This window comes from Hevea brasiliensis, chromosome 8, assembly GCF_030052815.1.
Source record: "Hevea brasiliensis isolate MT/VB/25A 57/8 chromosome 8, ASM3005281v1, whole genome shotgun sequence".
In the NCBI taxonomy this organism is placed as follows: Eukaryota; Viridiplantae; Streptophyta; class Magnoliopsida; order Malpighiales; family Euphorbiaceae; genus Hevea; species Hevea brasiliensis.
Window position 1 is genome coordinate 100233501 of NC_079500.1, and position 25462 is coordinate 100258962.

At 32.4% G+C, this 25462-nt stretch overlaps 1 protein-coding gene across 8 annotated transcripts; it reads left to right on the forward strand.

Moving 5' to 3' along the window:
• The first annotated feature begins 5295 nt into the window (after window positions 1-5295).
• On the forward strand, window positions 5296-24852 carry LOC110645548 (uncharacterized). Of its 8 annotated transcripts, none has more exons than XM_058151839.1 (4): window positions 5297-6334; window positions 7690-7767; window positions 8012-8092; window positions 8270-8500. In XM_058151839.1, exons 1-4 carry the CDS (start codon window positions 6272-6274, stop codon window positions 8276-8278), a joined length of 231 nt encoding a protein of 76 aa, XP_058007822.1. In that variant the 5' UTR covers window positions 5297-6271; the 3' UTR covers window positions 8279-8500. The 8 variants fall into 8 exon arrangements, 2 of the variants coding, with proteins under 2 accessions (XP_058007821.1, XP_058007822.1); XR_009150733.1 differs by adding an exon at window positions 6912-6996 and having other exon boundaries at window positions 5298-6334; window positions 7690-8092; XR_009150735.1 differs by lacking the exons at window positions 8012-8092; window positions 8270-8500 and adding exons at window positions 6912-6996; window positions 11151-11617 and having other exon boundaries at window positions 5299-6334.
• The last annotated feature ends 610 nt before the right edge of the window (window positions 24853-25462 follow it).

Below are 25462 nucleotides of genomic sequence, written 5' to 3' on the forward strand. Positions count from 1 at the left end.
CAAATATTGCCATCCTTCGAATTGACTATAGTAATCTACAAGCTTGTCACAAATAACACATTCCAGAAGCTATGATCCCTTGGAGAAAACAACAATTAATAATGTGCCTGGAGTTTTGCAGTGACTAAAATCAGTATATAACAATACATGATATCTTCAATCCATAGTTTCAAAATTAGAGCCGCACATGAGCGGATCAAAACCATGGCAGATTTTCTAATTCTTCCCATCACATGGTAATTAACAACTGGACCAATATGATCCATAAACAATATAACTGGAGCATGAAGTAGACCTATTAGGCAGAAGATCAACCCCGATGAAGGATGAGTACTGATACAATTGTCAGCATACTTAATAAAAAAGAAGAATACAAATTTAGAAAGAATGGAAATAAAAGCTATAAAAAGCCAGGACAGGTTGGGTTCTGCAAAAAAAAAAAAAAGGTTTTGGACCCAAGTTAGGCATGTGCAAGTAGACCTAGGCAAGGCCAATTCTAGGTTGGAATTGGTGATTCCTGACTCTTAGCTAGATTGAACCGAAAGTGACTCTTAATAGTCAGTTCAAATCAGTTTCGATTCACTTACAGTTTCAGACCGGTTTTAGTTTGATTTTCAAATGGTTAACTTTCCGGTTTTGATGGTTACAATTACGATTAGGCTTTAGTCCAGTATGATTTAAAACAGTTTCAATTCCAATATCCTTTTCATTAATTATAGTTTTGTTTCGTCGTCTTGGATCCAAAAACCTATCATTTTTTTTTTTTTTTGCAGAACCCAACCTGCCTTGGCTTTTCATAGCTTTTATTTCCATTCTTTCTAAATTTGCATTCTTCTTTTTTACTAAGTATGTTGACGATTGTATCAGTACTCTTCCTACATTGGGGTTGATCTTCTGACTAATAGGTCTACTTCATGCTCCAGTTATATTGCTTATGAATTATTTTGGTCCAGTTGTTAATTACCATGTGATGGGAAGAGTTGGAAAATCTGCCATGGTTGTGATCAGCTCATGTTCGGCTCTAATTTTGAAACTATGGGTTAAAGATATCATGTATTGTTATAGACTGATTTCAGCCACTGCAGAACTCCAGGCATATTATTAATTGTTGTTTTCTCTAAGGGATCATAGCTTCTGAGATGTGTTATTTGTGGCAAGCTTGCAGATCATTATAGACAATTTGAAGGATGGCAATATTTGGGCTATTGTATTAGCAGTATTTTTAATTTTGAGGGTTATACTTGAGAAATTCAAATCTTATTCAATTTACATTGCTCAAAAGAATATGACATTTCCTATGATTAGCTCGATTGTGGGACTCCAGTTCTGGTAATAAATTAGATAAATTGTTGTTTTCTTCAAGAGATTGCGGCTTCTGGTGAATTTGTGGATTTTTGTTTTAGCTTGTGTTTTTAGATATCAAATCTTATTCAATGACTACTTCACAAGAGGTGAGTAGAGAATAAGGATTGAGTTGTCCTTTATTCTTTTCACGTTCAATATACTGGATACTTTCTGTGTATACAAGTGAAATACAATACCCATCCACGTCAAAAATTTTCATTATTATTGCCAAGTGATAGTTTCTTTGGTCTTGGCTATAGTCATTTAGTTATTGTTCTATTCCATTACAAGAATCAAAGCACAAAATTTCTAGTGTTAGCAACGCCCTTTATAATTGACCTTTGCCTGTCTATTGCCAAATGAACACAATTGATGTACTAAGTGTTGTGTAGTCACCTGACGAGGCAGTATTCGCAAGAATACATTAAAGGAGATTGAATTGGATCCTAGTGCTCCAGATGCAACTAGGAATGGAGCCGAGGCCAGTGATGGATTGTATTAACAACGAATCAGTTTAATGAGTTAAAAACTTGAATTTTCATTCTTGATAGCCCTCAGATTGCATGTCATTGTGAGTGATTTAAAGAATTTTGAGGGCTAATTCATGTGTACAGAATTGATACTGTAAAAATAAACATATGATTGTATTTTGAGGGCTATCTCCTTGATCTCCATCCTTGCTTGATTCTTTGTTGCGGTCTCTACTTTGTTCTTTTGATCCACAATAACGCTAAGAAGTCTTGAGAACAGGTTTCACAACAATGTGAAAGGCCATAGGTAATAAGAAGTATACAAATAACCCATTTACATATGGTCCAATGCCATCCTAGACTACTTCTAGCAGCAAAAAGATTCATCTACTACCTTTCAACTAAGTCAAGCTTGACATTAGAGTGTCAAGTGGCATAATTAGCAGCAAGTATATCTGCAGCAAAGACAAAGTGAAAAGGGGAAGCTCAAAAATGGTGTTCACTCTGCCACAACTATATGAGTAACTAAAATAAACCTTTTCAATCTGCAGTATACATATGGAGAGTTTACATTAAGAATCTGCTTGGGCATAAACCAAATATGTAAGCATTTACAACTGTGTAAAGTAAAACGATGTATGAATACCATGAATGCACATTAATTTTTAATCATTTGCCTGAAAGCCAATATATTTTAACAAGATACGCAATTTTCTTATTGAATCTTACCATCTATGTTTTGTACCTCATCTCCAATATAAAATAATCTCAGCAAAAAATAGAGGATATAATTGGCATCAAGCATATTGGAATTGGAAAATGTAGCTAGCAATACCCATAAATGTTGCAGAAGCATGAGTAGGTCTGAAGATACCATATTCTTTAATGCTACTTGAAGATACCATCTTCTTTAATACTACGTACATCTAATAATTTCAAGTGCTTCTCCATGGAAGTTGTTACAGTGTCAACTACTATGCTGCCTTCTGCATAGACGAGCACAATATATTGCAACACCAACGTCTTTTGGAAACTCAAGGAATTTCACTAAGTTAAACTAGAGCTTTGTGAGAGTAAATCTCAACTCTAAATCTTCTCATATTTCTCATATTGAAAACCCAAACCAATTCAAATTTACATCTTCTTGTGAAGAGTGCGATTGTGAAATACAATAACTCTTCACAAGACAGGCTACAACGCAGTATACATATTGGCTCATGTGTATAATCATGTCTGGGCAAAAGAATAGTTTAACAAAGTCCCAAAGGAATGTATCATGGTGTGATCTGACAGGTTCTTATAGGCAATACTAACGAAAGGACCAAAAATTGCATTCAAATTATAAATACCAAGAAACAATCAGAGACAATTGAAATAGAAACAAAAAGAATTTAGTAGAAGGGTTTTGGGTTTGAATTGTTACAACCCTCGAAACAAACAGAAAATTTGCTTGATAATGGTGGATTAACATGCATATTCTGACAAAAGATAAAAATTAAAATAAAGGTATAAAGCAGTGCTAACTGCTAAAAATAGTTGAAAGCACTAATGATGAGCAAGGGTAAAAGAACACCTATGACGATCATAATCCCTAGAAAATCAGTGCGACCTGTGGTGACTTATTGAATCATAAATATGGGAGCAATCTAAATCTCTGCCATGCTCCCAATCATATCCACGATCTCAATAATAATGCATGTAACGATCTCTGCTCCAACTACCATAATCCCTCTCCCAGTTATGGCTTGCTTGATTCTCTGTCACCATCTCTACTTTGCTCTTCTGATCTGTAATATTGAGAACAGGTTTCACAAGCCATGGGACGATAATAATAAATGAACAAATAACCCATGAACAAATAACCCAATTCATCTACTACTTTCAACTAAGTAGAGAATCTACATGGCTCACAGGTTGTTCATTCTACCATGAGAAATTGCATTAAGAATCTCCATGGGCACAAGGGATGAGTTTGAGATATGAAAGAGAGAGAAGATAATGCTAAAAGACAGAGCATGCGTAGGGAGACGGATAAGGAGGAGTGAAAAAATAAGTGCTAGAAGACAGAGTGTGTGTCACCTCTTTGCGCATAGAGATGGATACAGAGGAGAGAGAATATCGCGTTAGAAGACAAAATATATTTCCATCATTTGTTAGAGTATATATTTTTACATATGTAAGGCACATAACTTATCATTTCTAAGCTATCTTGCCATTTCCAAGCTATCTTTGTCTTGCCATTGTTGTCTGCGATGCATCCTTCCAGAGCTCTCCCTCCCAACCTAATCAGGTACAAAATTGCTCCATTCCATGCAAACATTTCTACAGACCAACATGTCCTCAGAGTAAAGAACTACTTTTCTTTTTACTAGCTTTGTGCTGCTTTACTGCGGGTATGGCTGCTTAGTGGCTAACCCGTTCCTTTAACAAAGAGAGCTTTAAGAAGTTGTCGTCTTTCTATCACATTTTGGGTTATTTCAGATATGTTATATGGTCTTTCTTGCAGTTGCGCTGGTTATCAGATGTAAGTGGGAATGGTTGATAAGGATAGAACTTAACCGATACGGATTCGGGTACATGATAAAAATATTTATGGAATATGGATTTGCTGTAGGAGTTGCATTGTTTTATAAAGAGATAGGCAATTTGATAGATGAATATTTAGTCGTTGCTGCATTTTTGTTTTTATTGCATTGTTTGTTTTTGTCTAGGGTCATAGCTCCTGGTTTAAATTTTGCACCCGCAATCACCCTTGCTGAAATATGTTTAGGCATAGGTATTACCTGGGGTGGCAAAAGTGCTAAAATAGCATACTGCTGTTCTGCTGTGATATTTATTTTGAAAAGCTTTTTTAAGTATTTTGATTTCAAGCACGAGGCTATAGAATCCACCCAAGAAAGTCCTAGGGTAGAAGATAATAGAGGAAGTGAAAGTATTGTTCCTGAACATATTGGCAATTCAGATGTTACCGATGTTCCTATGCGTGTTGAAGGAAATGTTAGAGGTAGGGATGCTAGAAGTGCTGATATTAATGTTAGAGGTGGTGATTTTTTTTATTATAACCCTTCTTATCTTTCTCTCTCCTTACCCTTCTTTACCTTCTCATTAATTATCCTTCCCTCACCCATTCAAACAGAACGTTAGTAAGTTTTCGGGTCATGTTTATTCTTAGAATAACCTGTTTAAGTGCGACAAATTTAGTTTATTTAAATTATTTATTTGAGAAATTTACCTTTTTTTTAGAGTGTTCTTGTTTCAATTAGTTAATTTTTAAAGAGAAATTCTATCAGATTGGGTTTTGGTTGCGCATGCCTTTTTGGTGAATGTTGAATACTAGCTGAGGGTCAATGATAGCAATGATGACTGCAACATGAAACAGCAGTGATATAAATTTCGCGGACAAAATTTTTTAGGGGGAGAGAATTGTCAAACCTGCTTTAAAACCAAAATAATAATAATAATAATAATAATAATAATAATAATAATAAAAGAAAAAAAAATTATTTTGGGCTATTGGGGAATGCTCTAGAAACCTGTAAAGAAGAAAAGTAATAGGAAAAGGAATTAAAACAAAAATGGTAAAGGGGAGATAGGAAGAAGAATCGAGAATCGGAAACAGAGGAGAGGAGGAGAGGTAATTGCAGCAGCCATGATTAAAAAAAAAAAAAAAAGCCACTAAGATTTCAGCTAAATTCCCCACCTTGTCATTTTCGTTCAATTACAGTAGCCCTAGCCTTGCAAACCCATCCCGCAATTTGCATTCTCTTAACCCAGCAGCCTTAGGAATTGAAGGACAGAGATACTTGCAGCAGCTGTCCAACCCTTCAATTTCTGGCCAAATCCCATCCTTACCAACATCTTTTCATCTCTAACAGCAGCCCCATGATGGAAGAAACCAGTCACCATCTTCTCCTCTTTACGGAACGCGAGAGAAGAAGCGAGAGGAGCCACAATTGCTCTCCAAAATCTAGCAATTTCTTATGAGAATTTCACTCATTCTTAGTGATTTGGTCTATTTGAGGCTGCAACAACCACTCCTAAACTCCCTTGTTACTTCAATTAGAGTTGATTTCATCCATTTCAACCAAACAGCAAAATAGAAACAGGAAATAGAAGAGCTATTGTTGCTGTCCCTCTTGGATTTTGGCATTTTCAATGCCGTTAAAGCCAACCAGCAACATCCCTGGCCTCCTTCAACCGTTATTGAATCCTCCCATTACCCCAGTCAAAGCTAGCAGTTGAATGAAAGGGTAGTTAATTGAGATTTCATTCCTTGGTTAAGTTTTTAGTCCAACCAAGACCAATAATCAAACCCACTTCATTTCCTAGTCCTAATAAGTTCTAACTTGAAATTGTTTAAGCTGAAATTGTGTAAGCTAAGTATGAAAGAGGGTAAAGGGAGAGGGAAAATATTGGTACACGAGTGACATAGGGTGGTAATACGAAGGCAGCGTGTGATGGCCATCCCAAATTCTGCTGTTCTTCTATTTTCAGTATTTTTCAGCTGCAATTGGTATTGGGTAAGTGATATCTTGTTGTAGTTTTCCCCTTTAATGTTAAATTAAATGCCAATCTATTTTCATGTAAATGTAGAATTTGTTGGTTAAATAATATGAGTGAACTCTAGTCAATTTTCATATTGGGAATAAGAACTTAATTAGTATAAATGAATGTACATATCTTCCTATGTACAATGGATGAACTTTGTTTTGAAATCTGATATTTCATTTTGTGTTAAGAATGAGAGGACAATTCGAATTTTGGATCATCACAGATAGCCCATGGAATTGTAATTTTGAAAGGAAAAGAAAGGAATATTAAAATGAAATGTATGGGGTGTATAAAAGGGAGAATAGGGTGGAAGAATTTATATAATTATACAGGCCTTGGATGGGTGTTATATTAAATTATGTTGTGCTATTTTTGAGACTCCTTGAAGCTTTGTAAAACTGGGGGAATGTCCAGCTTATGCTCTAATGATGCCAGAATTTCATTAGAATTTTTAGGAGACAATTCTTGCATATTAGGCACCTTCAGAGCATTTTAGAATTATAGCTTCGTTCCTAAACTCCAATTTCTTGCTATAATTCTCTGTAGGAAATCCTGCTTCAGATGTAGGTTGTAGGGACATCTTTGTTGGTTAGATCGTTCCCTTTCAATTTATCTTTGTCTCCAATACCAGGTGAGTGGATAAATATTTAACATTGGTAATTTTTATTAAATGTATATCTATGTATGTTATTTTTCTTTATACTAAAATGGGAATGGATAATGGCAATTATGTGTTTTTTAATTAAATGAAATGAGATTTAGAAGCACAGCTGAATAAATGACCAAATACACTAAATATATGCACCGAATAGATAGCACTTCGATGACGGGTGATATAATTTCAGCTCAGCTTATATTTATACTGTCTTTGGGACAGCGCTAGATATATACATAGCCTTTGGGGCGTATATCAGGTGGTCGCCTTTTGGAGGTAGCTTTGCACATATGCATGACAAGTATTTTTATTGCTCTTGGGTCAGTAGTGTCATCATAGAGTCCAAGATGCCAGCATTGCTCTCAGGCTATCATAGTTTATTATTGCGCCTGAGATGCCAGCATTATCTACAGGAAGCATATCGCGAGTGTACGAGGATATTACAGATTTTATGTTATGCTTGCAACTTTAATTCAACAATATTTTTACAGCATAAATTTTTATTTTAGCTCAGTACATGATTTGGATTAAATGATATTTATTCAGCTAACTTATTTAAGTATAGTAGAACTGATACCATTAAGTACCAAAACCTTATATATTCCCCCTTTGTTATTTATTTATCTGCTCATTGATTTTATGCTTATAGTTTTATTTTTAACATTTCAGATTCTTTTGGTGATCCCAGTTCTAGCAATGCTTGTCTTCATAGCTTGTCCTCTCCTCGCTTTGTCAAGTCTAGTGGAGGTCAGGCCAACCTACTTCATGGGTGGATTGTGAATTTTTTTGGGGACTATTTTTTTATATATATGTTTAGGGTGATTTAGGATTGATTATTGGGTTGTTGATATCCTCTTTTTAATCTTGATATTCTTGGTTGGTTGATAGCCATTCTTGGTTGGTTGATAGCCATTCTTGGTAAATTTGACAAATCTTGGTAAACTTGATAGTCACGTTAGATGCATACTGCTCACAATTGTGTTTTCAGCAGGTTATCTTGGTTTTAATAAGTCATGTTTTCAAGGGGATCTTTGTCAGTTTCTTGAGTTTCATCCTTCTCTATAGTTTAGGGGTGAGTGTTACAAATACCCCAACTTAAATCCTTCCCATCACTATTTTCCTCAAAACCGTAAGGGTACCAAATTCAGTTTAGTTGTTAGTTTAGATTTCTTAATTGCTATCTCAAGTAAACGCTCATCATTGCCATCCGATCTCTTTCCCATTATCTTGGGTCACTTGACAAATCTAGTGTTGCTGACAAAGGAAACTACATTAATTAAGGTATTTGCTGAATACAGAGCAATCAGAATTGGCGAAAGAGGCAAGTCCATTTGGCTGTTATTTTCGCTCCTTTATATCTCTATTTTCTTGTTATTTTGTTTCTTTTAATATTCATAAGCATTATGATTCTATTTCTTTTATTTTCTGCTGCAAAAATGCTTAGATTTCTATGATTATTTGAGGTTTTGCAGTATTTTAATTTTTGGCTTCTAACCTTTTGATTTATCTCATCCATTCATACCTTGAGTAAGTTCTAGAGGAATTGCTTTGCTAATAATGTAAAGTATTTAATTACATGTGCACTAAATCAGCTTCCTTCTTAAATTTGGATTGTCGTAGAATGCCCTTAATGAGCCTAAATAGACAGCATTTTTCTAACTTCAACTTGAAATCTGATTCTCTTTAATATAGTGAGTTGTCTTAAGTTGATTTTAGTCTTGTGGTATGCTCTTGCAGCCAAGTAGTAGAATACAACACTTGCTATTAAGCTAATTGTATGTGTGCGATTTAGGATCTTAGTCCTTCTAGCAACAATTTGCTTAATCTACCATAATCCTGGATTGTCTATAGTGTCCCCTTAGTCTAGGAAATGCTTGCCAGGTTCATTGGTTGTGAAGGACAATTTAGTAGGCTACAGTTAAAATAGCAAAAAAAAAAAAAAAAAAAAAAAAAAAATATATATATATATATATATATATATATATATATATATATATTTCATGTGCTGAGACTTTGAGTTTACAGAAAAAAAAAAAGAAAAAGAAAGAAAGTCAAAAACTCCAAAGATTTTCTTATTTAACTAGTTAGCAAATAGTTATTAAAAATTATTTATTAGTAGTAAGATAAAAAGATATGAAAATACCCTTCTTGACGGAATAATGTTTTAGGCTAATTGGTTTTCTATTTTATTCATTCAATGTTTATGTTATTGCAAGCTTTAGAAGTCCAAGGATAACACTGTACATTTAAAGTCTATTATAATTGATTCCTCTTCTTCTTCCTCTTCTTATTATTATCATTATACAAGTCACCCAAATTGTTAGTCTTGATTCTTGATTTGGTTGATCTTTTAAGCATCTACAGCATAAAGATTAAATACTTTTTGGCATGTACGTTTTCCTTTTAATCTTATCAGATATTTATTTATTTATTTTCTGAAATGGAAATGAAAGTGGTTACATTTATGCAGATTTGTAGATATTATCTGTTTTGTTAGCTTAAGATTCTAGCGGAAATTTTTAATATATTTAATGTCCAAGGGGAAGGTTCAATTTTCAAGGGCGATGTTTTTGAATTTTCAGTAGAATTTAGAGAGAATTCAAAACGGAATTATGAACATTAAGCTTGTTCTTAAGTAGACTATTAAATAAATGAATAGTTTAGTATTTAAATGGTATCATGTGGCCAACCATTAGTGGGAATCAATTAGTCAGTCTATATTTAAGAGTTACGAAGACCTGATCCTCTATTTTATCAATGGAGGTACGTGGGCAGCCTCTGAGTGCAGTCTAAAATCAGTAAATCTTGTTTTCTTTTTTCTAAATGTTTTTTTTTTAATTTTTTAATTTTTGGCTTCTCTTCTAATTTCCCTTTCATGTCTTCTAATTGGTGGTATTTTTGGCCTTTGAATTTTTGCCCTCTATTGTGCGTCAATGAAATTATACTGATCACGTACTATGTTCTTTTTATTTGTTTCGATGACTTTTATATGCTCAATATTTGATTTTAATTGTTGGTTTCTTGGGAAAATTGTTCTAGAAATTTAAGTTTTATAATAAGTTTAGGTCTAGTCAATCGATTATTAAGAGAAACTCTATCTGTTTGTATTTAGATTATGCATGTCCTAGTTAAGGTGGATGGGTGTGACAATTTATTTTTAAATGATCTGCAAGAATTTTTGCCATTTTCGTGATTCGGTGGATCATGATTTTAATTGAATGGTTGAATGTAATAATTACATTGTGAGAAATACTTTCTTTCTCAAAGATAATAATAATAATAATAATAATAATAATAATAATAATAATAATAATAATAATAATATAACTCATTATCTGTAATCGACTCTGCCCAGGATGAGCATGCGTTCTCTCTCTTTGCACAAGAGAGGAAGGGAGAAAAATTACTATAAAATAAATGAGATTTGTTTGCTCAGTTTTATATATTATATAACCCAATTGTCGGCTATATCACATTTGTTGTAAAAATGCAACTTTTAAGATTTTTCCCTCTCCATTTTCACACTCAACACCCAAACACCACTTCTGCGCATTCTCTACACACTCAATTAATTTTGTTCATACTAGTTAGTGGTTGTTTATCTGCAGGAATATTTCTTTAGTGGGTTGGTAACTTCAATTAAAAAAATTATAAAAAATCGAGGTTGTTTTATCATATTGTGAGTTGGAGTCAACTTGTGTATTTGGTTCTTGTTTTTGTTGGGCTACATATCAAAAACAATACTGACTGGTTTACTAGTTTACAAGTTAATCAAAGCAAATTGAAGTGCATAATGAAAGCATTTATAGAATATGTATGTGCTGTAGCAATGATTATATTTTATAAAGAAGTGAACAAGGTTATAGATGAATATTTAGTACTAGTCGCATTTTGCTATTCCCTACATTGCACACTTTTATTTAGGATTACTTATCTCCACTTGGATTTTGCACCCACAATCATTTTCTGGGAAATATTTGAGTATAGGCATTGCTAGGGGTGGCAAAAGTGGCATAATAGCATGTTGCTGTGGTGGCTTCATTTTTATATTGAAGAATTATTTTTAGTTTTTATATATGACACATGAGGAATCCATCAATGAACAATAGATGCTGATATTGGTGGTAGAGGAGGGGATACTGATGTTGGTGGTACAGAAGGAAGTGAAGGCATTGATCTTGAAGATGTTGGTAGTTTTGGAGTTATGGATGTTCTTAGGGGCAGTGGAGGGGGTGCTGTGGGGAATATTGATGCTGGTGGAAGCTCTAGCAGAGAGCAAGACTAACTACAGGTCATAGAAGTTCTGGGAGTGGAGAAAGAATATCTTTATCTTCGTAGTTCTTTAAGACATTTCTCCGATCTTGATTCAAGTTGCAAAAGTCATTTGTTTTGATTTTGTATTTTTTTTAGCTCATTTTCTTTGTAGCTCTGGTTGTCTGTTTTTGCAGCAGTATTTTTGTTGGGGTTGTGTTTGCTTGGTTTGTGGTTTCTTGGCTTTTGTAGGTTGTTTTTCTCAGTTTTTGTGATGAATTCTATTCCTTTTTTATTTTTATTGGTAATAATATTCTTTTTACTTATCAAAAAGAAAAATTTCATATTTTAGTGTGCTTCTTCAAAATAAATCACAATTTTTTCATTGCAGTTTTTTATTTTTTAAGATGATCTTAGTTAACTTAATTGTTCGTTGCTTGTTCTAAAGTTATCTAATCTCTCAAGCTCCTGCCATTTGTATTTAAGTTGTTGTATTGAAAACTCTATTAAGTTTTTATTTACCGATACTAATTAACTAATGTTTAAGGTAATTTTGTTTGTATGTATGTATGAATGAATATGCAAATTGGCTTGCTTAATCTGCTAGAGTAGACATTTTGTATTCAGGTTGGAGCTCTAATCCACCTGATCAGTTAGAAGCTCTTTTGCTTAAGGATAGGATGTATGAAGATTTTAGTTCGTTAATGATATTATCTTATTTTGATAAAAAAAAAAAGGTAATCTTGTTTGTAGTTATTGTTAAATTATTAAAACAATGAAAAGATAATTAAAAATATGTTTGATGTTGAATGGATTTATTTTTTCATTGGATTATCTATATTCTTAATTGTTCATATTTGATAAAACAAGAAAAATGAATATGAACAATTAAAAATACCGATAACCAAGTAGAAAAATGAATCCATTCAACATCAAATAAATATTTCATTTTCTTTTTTTATTGTTTTAACAAGTTAACAATAATTACAAGCTAAATTACCTTTTTTTTATATATAAAAATAAGATAATATCATTAATTATCCACTTTAGCTCATCCCATCCTGAGCCTTACGGTTTTATCCTATAAGTGGAATGGAGAGCTTTCAAGGAGGTCATCCATCCTAGGATTTTTCTCAGCATGTTTAACTCTGGAGTTCTTCCAACTCTCCAGGCCATTCCACTAAAATGCGCCTCTAGTGATTGATTTTCCCATTTCAATATGTGATTTAGTTTATTCCTGCCTCCCATTTAGTTAAGGTCTCAAGCGAGACCCCGCCTCCAGTAGCATATTATTTTCTCTTGCCGCATGGGATGTTACAAGCCCACCAGCTTTCAACTGGTTCGTCCCCGAACCATACATTTAATGGAGGGGGTTCGGCTCTGATACCATTTGTAACGCCCTGCTTTCAACCACTAGAGGAATTGTCTGCTTTGGCCTATCCCATCCTGAGCTTCACGGTTTTGTCCCATAGGTGGAATGGAGAACTTCTCAAGAGGTCGTCCATCCTTCTCAAGCGAGCACGCTTAACTCTGGAGTTCTTTTAACTCTCTAGGCTATTCCACTAAAAGGCACCTTTAGTGATTAGTTTTTCCCATTTCAATGTATGATTCGGTTCATTTCTGCATCCCATTTGAATAAGGTCTCAAGCGAGGCCCCGCCTCCAGCCACAGATTATTTTTCCTTGTCGTACGGGATGTTACATTAATGAACTAAAATCTCCATATATCATATCCTTAAGCAAAATAGCTTTTAATTGATCAGGTGGATTAGAGCTCTAACTTGGATATAAAATGTCTACTCTAGCAGATTGAGCAAGCCAATTAACACAACCATTCATACATACAAACAAAATAATCTTAAACATTAGTTAACTAGTATCAGCTAATAAAAGCTTAATAGAGTTTTCAGTGCAACAACTTAAATACAGATGGCAGGAGCCTATGAGATTAGCAAACTTTAGAACAGGCAACACTCCAACATTAATTTTGCTTAGCTGAAAAGTAATGAGCAATTAAGTTGACTAAGATCATCTAAAAAATGAAAAACTGCAATAACAAAATTGGGATTTATTTTGAAGAAGTATACTAAAATATGGAATTTTTCTTTTTGATAAGCAAGAAGAATATTATTAATAAAAAAATAGAATTCCTCACAAAAACTGGTAAAAACAAACCTATAAAAGTCAAGAAACCACAAACTAAGCACTACCAACAAAAATACTGCTGTAAAAATAGACAACCAGAGCTGCAAAGAGAAGGAGCTAAGAGAAAATACAAAATAAAAGTAAATGATTTTTATAAGTTGAATCGGGCTCGGAGAAATGTCTTCGGGAACTACGAAGATAAGTGGATATTCTTTCTTCACTTCAAGAACCTCTATGACCTGTAGTTAGTCTTGCACTGCTGTTAAAACTTCCATCAACATCAATATTCCCCACAGCACCTCCTCCACTGTCCCTAGGAACATCTATAACTTCAAAACTACCAGCATCTTCAAAATGAGTGCCTTTACTTCCTCCTGTACTACCAATATCAGTATCCCATCCTGTATCATCAATATCAACATCTACTGTTCCTTGGATGGATTCCTCATATGTCACATCAAAAAACTAAAAATAGTTTTTCAATATAAAAATGAAGGTACCACAACATGTTATATGCTATTTCTGCTACCCCGAGTAATGCCTATACTCAAATATTTAGCAGAAAAGGATTGTGGATGCAAAATTCAAGTGGAGATAAGTGATAATGGATAAAAGTGTGCAATGTAGGGAATAACAAAATGCGGCTAGTACTAAAAATTCATCTGTAATCTTGTCCACTTCTTTATAAAACATAGCCTTTGCTACAAAACATACATATTCTATAAATGCCTTCATTACGTACTTTAATTTGCTTTGATTAACTTGTATCCCAGTAAACCAGTCAGTTTTGGTTTTGATACGTAGTCTAATAAAAAGAAGAACCAAATACACAAGTTTACTCTAACCCACAATATGATAGAACAACTTCGATTTTTATAATTTTTTTCATTGAATTTACCAATCTACTAAAGAAGTATTCCTGTAGATAAACAGCCACTAGTTAGTATGAATAAAATTAGTTGAATGCATAAAGGATGTGCTGGGTAGTTGTTTGGGATTTGAGTGTGAGAATGGAGGGGGGAAGATCTTAAAGGTTCATTTTCACAATAATTGTGGTATAACTGATAATGGTGGGTTATATAATACGCAAGACTGAGCAAACAAATCTTATTTGTTTTATTGTAATTTTTTTCTCTCCCTTCCTATTCTGTGCAGAGAGAGAGAGGATACATGCTCATTCTGGGCAGAGTTGATTACAGCTCGAGCTGTATTATTATTATTATTATTATTATTATTATTATTATTTTAATGTATCCTATCTTTGAAAAAAAAAGTGTTTCTTACAATGTAATTATTACATTCAGCAATTCAATTAAAATCATATCCACCGAATCATGTGAATGATAAAAATTTTTGCAGATCATTTAAAAATAAATGGTATTAGTTTTGGGCAGATCTTGAAGGTTGAGTTTGTTGCAGATGAAATAAGCCTGAGAAATCAAAAGTAATCCTTTATTCATAACAAATAAAGGAGACACTTCTTAAACTTAGTAAATTTCTTCATGGATCGACAACTTTTTCGTGCAATATAGTAATTACATTTAAGGATTCACCTAAAATCATTATCCACTGGATCATGAAAATAGAAAAAAAATTTTCAAAGACAGATAAAAATGGTGGTAAACCATTTAAAAATAATGGCATTATATCTGTTAAAACACTTTAATTATTATTACATTGATTCACGGTTAAAGATGGGGAAACTAGTCAATTTTAAAAGATTAAAAACACGAAGGAAAGTAGAAGCATTATAATTATCAACTTTGTCTTTTGTTCTTTTTTGGTTCACACCATCCAACTCTCTCTCTCCATCTGATCCTTTACATTCGAGATTTCATGGACATGAGTACTAATTTAACGTACAAATATAAACCACTGGCCTAATTGCAAGTTTTCAGCTTTTTTTTTTTTCTCTTGTACATGTTTTAAATTGTGGGTGTTATATAAATAATATTTTAATCCTTAACAAATTCAGAATAATTTAACATCTTCAATATGCCTCTAATAGTATAAGTACAACTTTATAGATTGGTAGAATAACTCAAATCACTATTTTAGTAGTAGCAGTGCTGTTGATTGCAACTGTTGTAGCTATTAAACCATATTGTTGCACCTTTCCCATGCGGTAAATAGAGGATCAGTGTTGACCGGCATTCTAAGGGTTCCATCAATGAATCTCACTTTGTTCTTTGATTGCAAAGCCATAGTCATGGCTCGCACCCAAGAGTGATAATTTATTTATATATTATAAACTTTCATTTATTCCTCGCGTTGCCCAAAGAAGAACAACCTCGCATCCATCTCCGTCCAACAACTTCGGCCAGCAACCAGCTTTGATGTGGATGGTAGCATCACAGATCGGCGACATCTAGGGCCTCCTCAACGGCAATGGACAGTGGTTGGAGATGTGAGAAAGCAAGAGAGTGAAAGAGAGAGAGTGAGTGAAAGGCGTCAAATTTGAGCCTCTTTGGCTGGCGATCCTGGTAGTGGTTCTGATTAAGGAGGATGGCTTTCAACTCCTGACAACTCAAGCATTCTGTCGGGACCTCTCTCACCGGTTCTAATGGTGGTTTCCGGCAACAGCAAGAAGAGAGAGAAATGGGTTTGGCAGTAGGTTACCGATCACTTTTCCAGCGATCCTCCCGTTGGATCAGAAATTCGAGATCACCGATGGACTCAGGGTGATGAAATCTTTGAAATAGAATCTGTACCACTCCGATCGGATACCGTTTGAAAAAGGCGATCATCGGACGGTCCAAATCACTTGGTGAGAATTTTGAGTTTTTTCAATTTCCAAAAATCAAAAATAATTTTATGATAATTATTAATAATTTTTTGGTGTAATTTAGGTACGATCGGATTGATGGTAGTTCATTAGCGTCGGATCTGGCTGTCTGACGGCCTGTCTCGAAACATGATCGATATTATAGTCAATCCTAGCATTTTCAGACGTTCTGGACATGATGTAGGTGTCAGATTTTGCATAGGTAAGCTCAAACTCTAAATTGCTCAATTTTTGCCTCATACCAGGTTTAAAATAAAATTCATAAAATATTCGTGGATGATTAAAAAATTTTGATTCATTTTCCAATAGCCTTATAATATTATTAAGAACTGCAGGACAAGTTTATAAAATTTTTAAAGTTAGTTTGGATAGTTCTTGAAAAATATTAGTTTTAAACCTTACAATTGAATTGTCTGATGCTGTGATTATTGTCTGGTTTGGAAGGCTCAAGAGGGGCCGTATAATATTGATAAGATTTGGGGTGAGTTTAGAAGTGTTATTTGAACCATTTTGTAGGTTGAGTAAGTTTTAGATATAAGAAAAATTATGTCAGATTTCCGGCATAAATTAGGCTGTCTGTTATTTCTTTAGAGTCTTATTTCGAATTAGTACTAATAAATTTATAATATAATTAATTGGATGATCGAGGTTAGCTATTTTTCATCCATTCAGCAGCCACAATAGTCTCTAGTGTACAGTGAGTAGATATTTATTTTATTTACAATTTCAATATTATTAATTTTTTGGCATGCTCATGCATCACTTATACTTATATTTATGTAGTTAAATATTAGACATGCCATGTTTTGCATTTGTACTTGATGATATTACTTTGATTGATGTGTTTTGATAATCTGGAGCTGTGTGTGTGAGTTGGTGTGTATGTGGAGTATATGGATATGGGTAGAATAGGTAGACGTGGCTGGAACTTGACTCACTGGGACCTGATCCTTATTATGGATAAGTCAGGGTAGGCACGGCTTTGAGTTGATCTCACTGGCCCCCGCATATGGATTATTAAGCGAAAGTCCGGCTTAAGTTAATCTCGCTGGCAGGCCTTGGATTAAGAGAGCTGAATAGGGGGATCAACTCCCCATAAATGTATGTGTGATTATGGATGTGACACACAGGTGTGTGAGTATGATTTGTATGAAGATGACGCATCTCATTTCCAGGGATACATTAGAATTAGATAGTTATAGAGATTATTTGTAAAATAAATATCTTACTTTATGAGTTGAACGCTCACTCCTGTTTATCCTATTTTTTAGGCTACAGGAGGAGTTCTTTTTCAGAGTAACCTGCTTTCTTCCTCACAAGTTTAACATCAGTTATTTAATTATTTTATTATTTTCTAAAATTGAAATCTAAAACTCCGCATGTGTTAGCAGTAGTATGGTCCCTGTTAAGAATTGTGTTAATTTAAATTCTTGAGGTTAATAAATGAAAATATGTATGATATTTAAATAATTTGTAAATGATGGTATCAGGGTCAAGCGGGACTCTCCTGACTTTAGTTTTTTATGGTTATTGGGTTGGGTTGACCCGAATAAAAATATTTTATTTTATTTTATTTACTTGTTGGGCCTTAATTTTTGGGCCTTGGTTATGGAGTTGGGAATAAGACTTACTACGGACTTCGGAGGCTTTATGCCTGCTCAGGTCCTAGTGTCGGTCCGGTCCACGGGATCAGGTTGTGATACATTAAAAGGCTCTATGGGCATCAGTAAGAACAACAACAGACAGGCTTTGCAGGATTGCCAGAAACCAATTACAAGGAAGCTTTCTTTGGAGGCTCAATTTGGCTAGACAATCGACAACTTTGTTTGCATATCTTTCTATAAGAGCAATCAGAAAATGATAGAAGGAAGATTTATGAGAATTAATAGCTGCAACAGTAGCAATCAACAGTATTGCTACTACTAAAATAGTGATTTGAGTTATTTTGGCAATCCATAAAGTTGTACTTGCATTATTAGAGGCATATTGAAGATGTTGAATTATTCAGAACTTGTTAAGGATTAGAATACTAATTCATATAGAACCCACAATTTAGAACATGTAGAAAAAAAAAAAAGCCTAAAAACTTGCAATTAGGCCAGTGGTTTATATTTATACGTTAAATTAGTGCTCATGTCCATGAAATTTCGAATGTAAAGGATCAGTTAGAGAGAGAGATTTGGATGGTTTGAATCAAAGGAGAACAAAAGACAAAGTTGATAATTACAATGCTTCTGCTTTGCTTTGTATTTCTAAGCTTTTAAAATTGACTAGTCTCTGCAGCTTTAACAGTGAATCAATGTGATGATAACTAACGTATTTTAACAAATCTGATGCCATTATTTTGAGATGGTTTGCTATCATTTTTATCTGTCTTTGAAAATTTTTTGTCATTCTCATGATCCAGTGAATCATGATTTCAGGTGAATTCTTGAATGTAATTACTACATTGTAAGAAAAAGTTGTCGGTCCATGCAGAGATTTGCTAGGTTTAAGAAGTGTCTCCTTTGTTTGTTGTGAATAACAGATTGCTTTTGATTCCAAAGGCTTATTTCTTTTGCAACAAACTCTGTTGTAAATAACATATTGATCCTTTAAGATCTACCAGAACTAATACCATTTATTTTCAAATCATTTGCAAGAATTTTTACTATTCTTATGATTCGGTGGATCATGATTTTAATTGAATTGTTAAATATAATAGTTATATTGTTAGAAACACTTCCTTTTCAAATATAGGATTCATTGAAATAATAATAATAATACAGCTAATGAACTGTAATTAGCTTTGCCCAAGATAAGCATGCGTCCTCTCTCTCTCTGCATAAGATAGAAAGGGAGAGAAAAATTACTATAAGACAAATAAGATTTGTTTGTTTAGTCTTGAATATTATATAATCGACCATTATCAGCTATACCACCATTGTTGTGAAAATGCAACATTTAAGATCTTTCCCTTTTCATTCTCACGTTCAACTCCCAAATAGCTCCTCAGCACATCCTCTACGCGCTCAACTAATTTTGTTCATACTAGCTAGTGATTGTTTATCTACAGGAATACTTCTTCAGTGGGTAGGTAACTTAAATGAAAAAAATTATAAAAAATCGAGGTTGTTCTATAATATTGTGGGTTGGAGTTAACTTGTGTGTTTGGTTCTTCATTTTGTTGGGCTACGTATCAAAATCAATACTGACTGGTTTACTAGGATACAAGTTAATTAAAGCAAATTAAAGTACGTAATGAAAGCATTTATAGAATATGTATGTGCTGTAGCAATGATTATATTTTATAAAGAAGTGGACAAGATTATAGATAAATATTTAATACTAGCCGCATTTTGCTATTTCCTGCATTGATACTTTTATCCAGGGTCACTTATCCCTACGTGGATTTTGCACCCACAATCATTTTCTACAAAATATTTGAGTATAGGCATTGCTTGAGGTGGCAAAAGTGGCATAATAGCTTGTTGCTGTGGTGGCTTCATTTTTATATTGAAAAACTATTTTCAGTTTTTTTATATGACACGTGAGTAATCAATTCAAGGAACAGTAGATGCTAATATTGGTGGTACATGAGGGGATACTGATATTGATGGTACAGGAAGAAGTGAAGGCATTGGTCTTGAAGATGTTGGTAGTTTTAGAGTTATGGATGTTCCTAGGAGCAGTGGAGGGCGTGCTGTGGGGAATATTGATGCTGGTGGAAGCTCTAGCAGCAGCTCTAGTAGTGGTGCAAGACTAACTACAGGTTATAGAGGTTCTGGGAGTGAAGAAAGAATGTCCACTTATTTTTGTAATTCCTAAAGACATTTCTCCGAGCCTGATTCAAGTCACAAAAGTCATTAACTTTGATTAGTTGTTGCACTGAAAACTTTATTAACTTTGATTTGCTGATACTAGTTAACTAATATTTAAGATAATTTTATTTGTATGTATGAATGAATGTGCTAATTGGCTTGCTCAATCTGCTAGAGTAGGCATTTTGTATTCAGGTTAGAGCTCTAATCCACCTGATCAGTTAGAAGCTCTTTTACTTAAGGATATGATGTATGGAGATTTTAGTTCATAAATGATATTATCTTATTTTGATAAAAAAAAGGTAATTTTGTTTGTAATTATTGTTAACTTGTTAAAATAATGAAAAGAGAAAATGAAAGATCTGTTTGATGTTGAATGGATTTATTTTTCCATTTAGTTATCGGTATTCTTAATTATTCATATCTGTTTGACGTAGAATTGGATAAAACAAGAAAAATGAATATGAACAATTAAGAATACCGATAACCAAATGGAAAAATGAATTCATTCAACATCAAACAGATCTTTCATTTTCTCTTTTCATTATTTGAACAAGTTAACAATAACTACAAATAAAATTACCTTTTTTTTTTTTATCAAAATAAGATAATATCATTCATAAACTAAAATCTCCATACATCCTATCCTTAAGCAAAAGAGCTTTTAACTGATCAGGTGGATTAAAACTCCAACTTGGATACAAAATGCCTACTTTAGCAAATTGAGCAATCCAACTAGCATATTCATTTATACATACAGACAAAATTACCTTAAACATTAGTTAACTATAATCAGCAAATAAAAGCTTAATAAAGTTTTCAGTGCAATAACTTAAATGCAGATGGCAAGAGCCTGAGAGACTGGCAAACTTTAGAACAAGCAACACTCTAATATCAACTTTTCTTAGCTGAAAAGTAATAAGCAATTAAGTTAACTAAGATCATCTAAAAAAATAAAAAACTGCAATGAAAAAATTGGGATTTATTTTGAAGAAGCACACTAAAATATGGAAATTTTCTTTTTGATAAGTAAGAAGAATATTATTAATAATAAAATAAAAAAGAAATAGAATTCCTCACAAAAACTGAGAAAAACAAGCCTATAAAAGCCAAGAAACCACCAACTAAGCAAACACAACCCTAACAAAAATACTGCTGCAAAAACAGACAACCAGAGCTACAAAGAAAAGGAGCTAAGAGAAAATACAAAAATCTAAGCAAATGACTTTTGCGACTTGAATCAGGCTAGGAGAAATGTCTTTAGGAACTACGAAGATGAGTGGATATTCTTTATTCACTCTCAGAACCTCTATGACCTATAGTTAGTCTTGCACTCCTGCTAGAGAGGCCAGCATCAATGTTCCTCCACAGCACCCCTTCGCTGCCCCTAGGAACATCCATAACTCCAAAACTACCAACATCTTCAAGCTCAATGCCTTCACTTCCTCCTGTACCACCAATATCAGTATCCCCTCATGTACCACCAATATCAGCATCTACTGTTCCTTGGATGGATTCCTCACGTGTCATATCAAAAAACTGAAAATAGTTTTTCAAAATAAAAATGAAGCCACCACAGCAACATGCTATTATGCCACTTCTGCCACCCCGAGCAATGCCTATACTCAAGCATATTTCGCAGAAAAGGATTGTGGGTGAAAAATCCAAATTGGGATACGTGATCTGGATAAAAGTATGTAATGCAGATAATAGCAAAATGCGGCAAGCACTAAATATTCATCCGTAATCTTGCCCAATTCTTTATAAAATATAGTCATTGCTACAACACATATATATTCTATAAATGCCTTCATTACGTATTTCAGTTTGCTTTGATTAACTTGTATTGTAGTAAATCAGTTAGTATTGGTTTTGATAGCTAGCCCCAAAAAAAGAAGAATGATATACAGAGATTGATTCACACCCACAAAATGATAGAAAAATCTCGATTTTTTATAATTTTTTTCATTGAAGTTACCCACTCACTGAAGAAGTATTTCTGTAGATAAACAGCCTTAGCTAGTATGAACAAAATTATTTGAGTGTGTGGAGGATGTGCTGGGAAGCTGTTTGGGGGTTGAGTATGAGTATGGGGAGGGAAAGATCCTAAAGGTTGCATTTTCACAATGGAGGTATAGCTGATAATGGTGGGTTATATAACATGTAAGACTAAGTAAACAAATATCATTTGTCTTATAGTAATTTTTCTCTCTCCCTTCCTATCCTCTGCAGAGAGAGAGGACGCCTGCTCATTCTGGGCAGAGTTGATTACAGCTCATGAGTAGTATTATCATTTTTATTTCAATGTATCCTATCTTCGAAAAAGAAAGTATTTCTCACAATATAATTATTATATTCAATAATTCAATTAAAATCATGATCCACCAAATCATGAGAATGGTAAAAATTCTTGCAGATCATTTAAAAATAAATGGTATTAGTTCTGTACATATCAATGTGTTATTTAGAACAGAGTTTGCTGCAGACGAAATAAGCCTGAGGAATCTAAAAGCAATCTGTTATTCACAGCAAATAAAGGAGATTAGTAAATCTCTGCATGGACTGACAACTTTTTCTTTCAATGTAATAATTATATTCAACGATTCACCTTAAAGAATGATCTATCGGATCATAAGAATGGCAAGAAATTTTCAAAGGCAGATAAAAATGGTGGCAAATCATCTAAAAATAATGGCATTAGATCTGCTAAAATACTTTAGTTATCATCACATTGAATCACTGTTAAAGCTACAAAAACTAGTTAATTTTAAAAGTTTAAAAACACGAAGTAAAGCAGAAGCATCTGTAATTACCAATTTTGTCTTTTTTTCTCCTTGGTTCACCCCATCCAACTCTCTCTCTCTCTCTCTCTCTCTCATATTCTTTATATTCGAGATTTCATGGATATGAGTATTAATTTAATGTACAACCACTGATCTAATTGCAAGTTTTCGGGTTTTTTTTTTTCCTTTTACATATTCTAAATTCATATAAATTAATATTCTAATCCTTAACAAATTCAGAATAATTCTAACACCTTTAATATGCCTCTAATAATATAAGTACAGCTTTATGGATTGCTAAAATAACTCAAATCACAATTTTAGCAATAACAATACTGTTGATTGCCACCGTTGCGTCTATTAATTCTCTTAAATTTTCCTTTTATCATATTTTGATTGCTCTTGTAGAGAGATTTGCAAGCAAAGCTCCCGATTGTCTAGTCAAATTGAGCCTCCAAGAAAAGCTCCTTTATAATTGGCTTTTGACAATCCTGCAAAACCTGTCTGCTGTTGTTCTTGCTTATGCTCATAAAGCCTTGTAATACATTTACGTTGCATGAGAAAAAAATAAAAGCACATGCATTAAATAATAAAATTTGAATCATGATCCACCGCGTCAGGAAAAAGGCAAAAGTTTTTCTAAGACCAGGTAAAATTAATAGCATATCATCTAAAAGGATGTCGTATCAATTCTATTAATATTTTTTCTATCATCACATTTGATTCATTGTTAACGCTGTAGGGGCTAGTTAGTTTTAAAAGATTAAAAATAATATTAAAATTTATATAATTATTTAATCTTGATTATTAATTAAATTTATAATTTTTATTATAAACTAATTTTCATTACATTCAGACTTTTTATAAATAATATGATAATATTTATGATTAATTATGAAAATAATATTTAATTTGTGATTTTAATTAATAATATTTTAATCATATAAATAAATATTATAATTTTAATGTTTACTATGTAGTTTTAGACTAATTATAAAATAACTAAATAAATTTCATTTTTCTAAAACTTATTTACAAATTTGATGAATATATATATATATATATATATATATATATTCTCTGTGTTTGTACTATGATCAATATGACAATATTTATAATTAAACAACAAAATATTATTTAAGTCTAACATTAGTGAAAAATGTTGCATGCTTTTGTGGCAACATAAATTCATTTTATAGTTATAATGTTTACTATGTAGTTTATATTAATTATAAAATAATTGAATAAATTCTAATTTTTTAAAACTTATGCCAAAATTTTATATTTTATTTTATATAAAATAGAATTTAAATATTTCAAATAATTATTAAAATTTTAAAATATAAATTATTAATAAAAATAAATTTTTATGTAAATTATTAATTAAAATATATATAAAATTAAATGAGTTTAGATATTTTTTAAGTAATAAATTACTAATCAAGTTAAGGTAATTAAGAATAAATTTTAATCAGTTTGAAGATGGTTTCGATTTTAATAATATTAATTAGGTTTAGGTTGGATAGTTATATTTTTACTAGTGCTTTATGCGTTACTATCCTTAATGGATAAATTATTTGCATCTTCCTATGTGGTTAAAATTTACACGAATTGAAAAATATTTCTCCCAATACATAGAAAAATGAATTTTTTTTTTTTTATTTTTCACTCAATTTTAATAAAATATCTAAGTTTTTAATTGTTATCAGTGGTGTAAGGAATACTCTAATCCCCGTGTATATACAAAGGAGACACTTCATGAACTCTGTAACTCTTTTCTGCCACCTAGCACAGCATACTATCCACCATGAAACTGGGTATCATGTTAGCCATGGTCACTTTTCTTGCACGCAAAGATTTGGAGGAATGAGTTGAAGCAAAATTCGAAAACAAGAAGCTAGCGATGTGATTCAACGCTAATAACTCTACGAATAAATACGTCCGTGTCAACTTTCCAAGGGTGGCAGTCATTTCAAATGTCAGAATTGATAATTGTGTTTTCTTTTTTTTTAACAGAAATTGATAACTATGTTTATAAATCAATAATTGTGTTATCATTATGATGATGACTCTTTATGATCTAATACTAAAATTATAAAATGCATGACAGCCATTGGAAATATTCATAAGGAAATTGGATGGAAGGGTCATTTTGATTGTAAAAATTAATATCATGCATGTTGAATTTTTATAATATTATATTAAATTATAATAATAATAATTTCTAATTACTTTTTTTTTTAATTAAACCACCGATTTTTTTTCATAATAAACTATAATTTTTTAGAATAATATGTAAAACTTACTTTGAGCTTTCATAAATGAAACTTGGGAACCTAGCTACATGTTACAACTTTTCTATTAATCGAAATATTAAAAGAAAAATGTGAGAAAATTTAAAAAAAGTAAAACTATAATAATAAATTTATCTCAAAATTATCTCTATATCAATATATTATATAGAAATGCAAACTTTTAAAATTAAAGGATTGGACTATATTCACATGTAAGGTATTTTTACAGTTAAAACTTCTAATATCAAATATATAATTCTCCTGTCATTGAATTAATTGATAAAAATGAAACATTTTTAATATCATATCAAACAATAAGTTATAATAAAAATTAATTATATTTCTATTTCAATAATTAAATAAATAATATGAAAAATACATTTTT

Excerpts from the sequence above, each read along its gene's own strand:
- LOC110645548 (XM_058151838.1), top strand. The coding sequence starts at position 6,272 with ATGGCCATCCCAAATTCTGCTGTTCTTCTATTTTCAGTATTTTTCAGC. Across the intron at positions 6,335-7,689 it reads TCAGCTGCAATTGGTATTGG|ATTCTTTTGGTGATCCCAGT; the intron begins GTAAGTGATATC and ends TTAACATTTCAG. Across the intron at positions 7,768-11,150 it reads CTTTGTCAAGTCTAGTGGAG|GAGGGGATACTGATGTTGGT; the intron begins GTCAGGCCAACC and ends TTGGTGGTAGAG.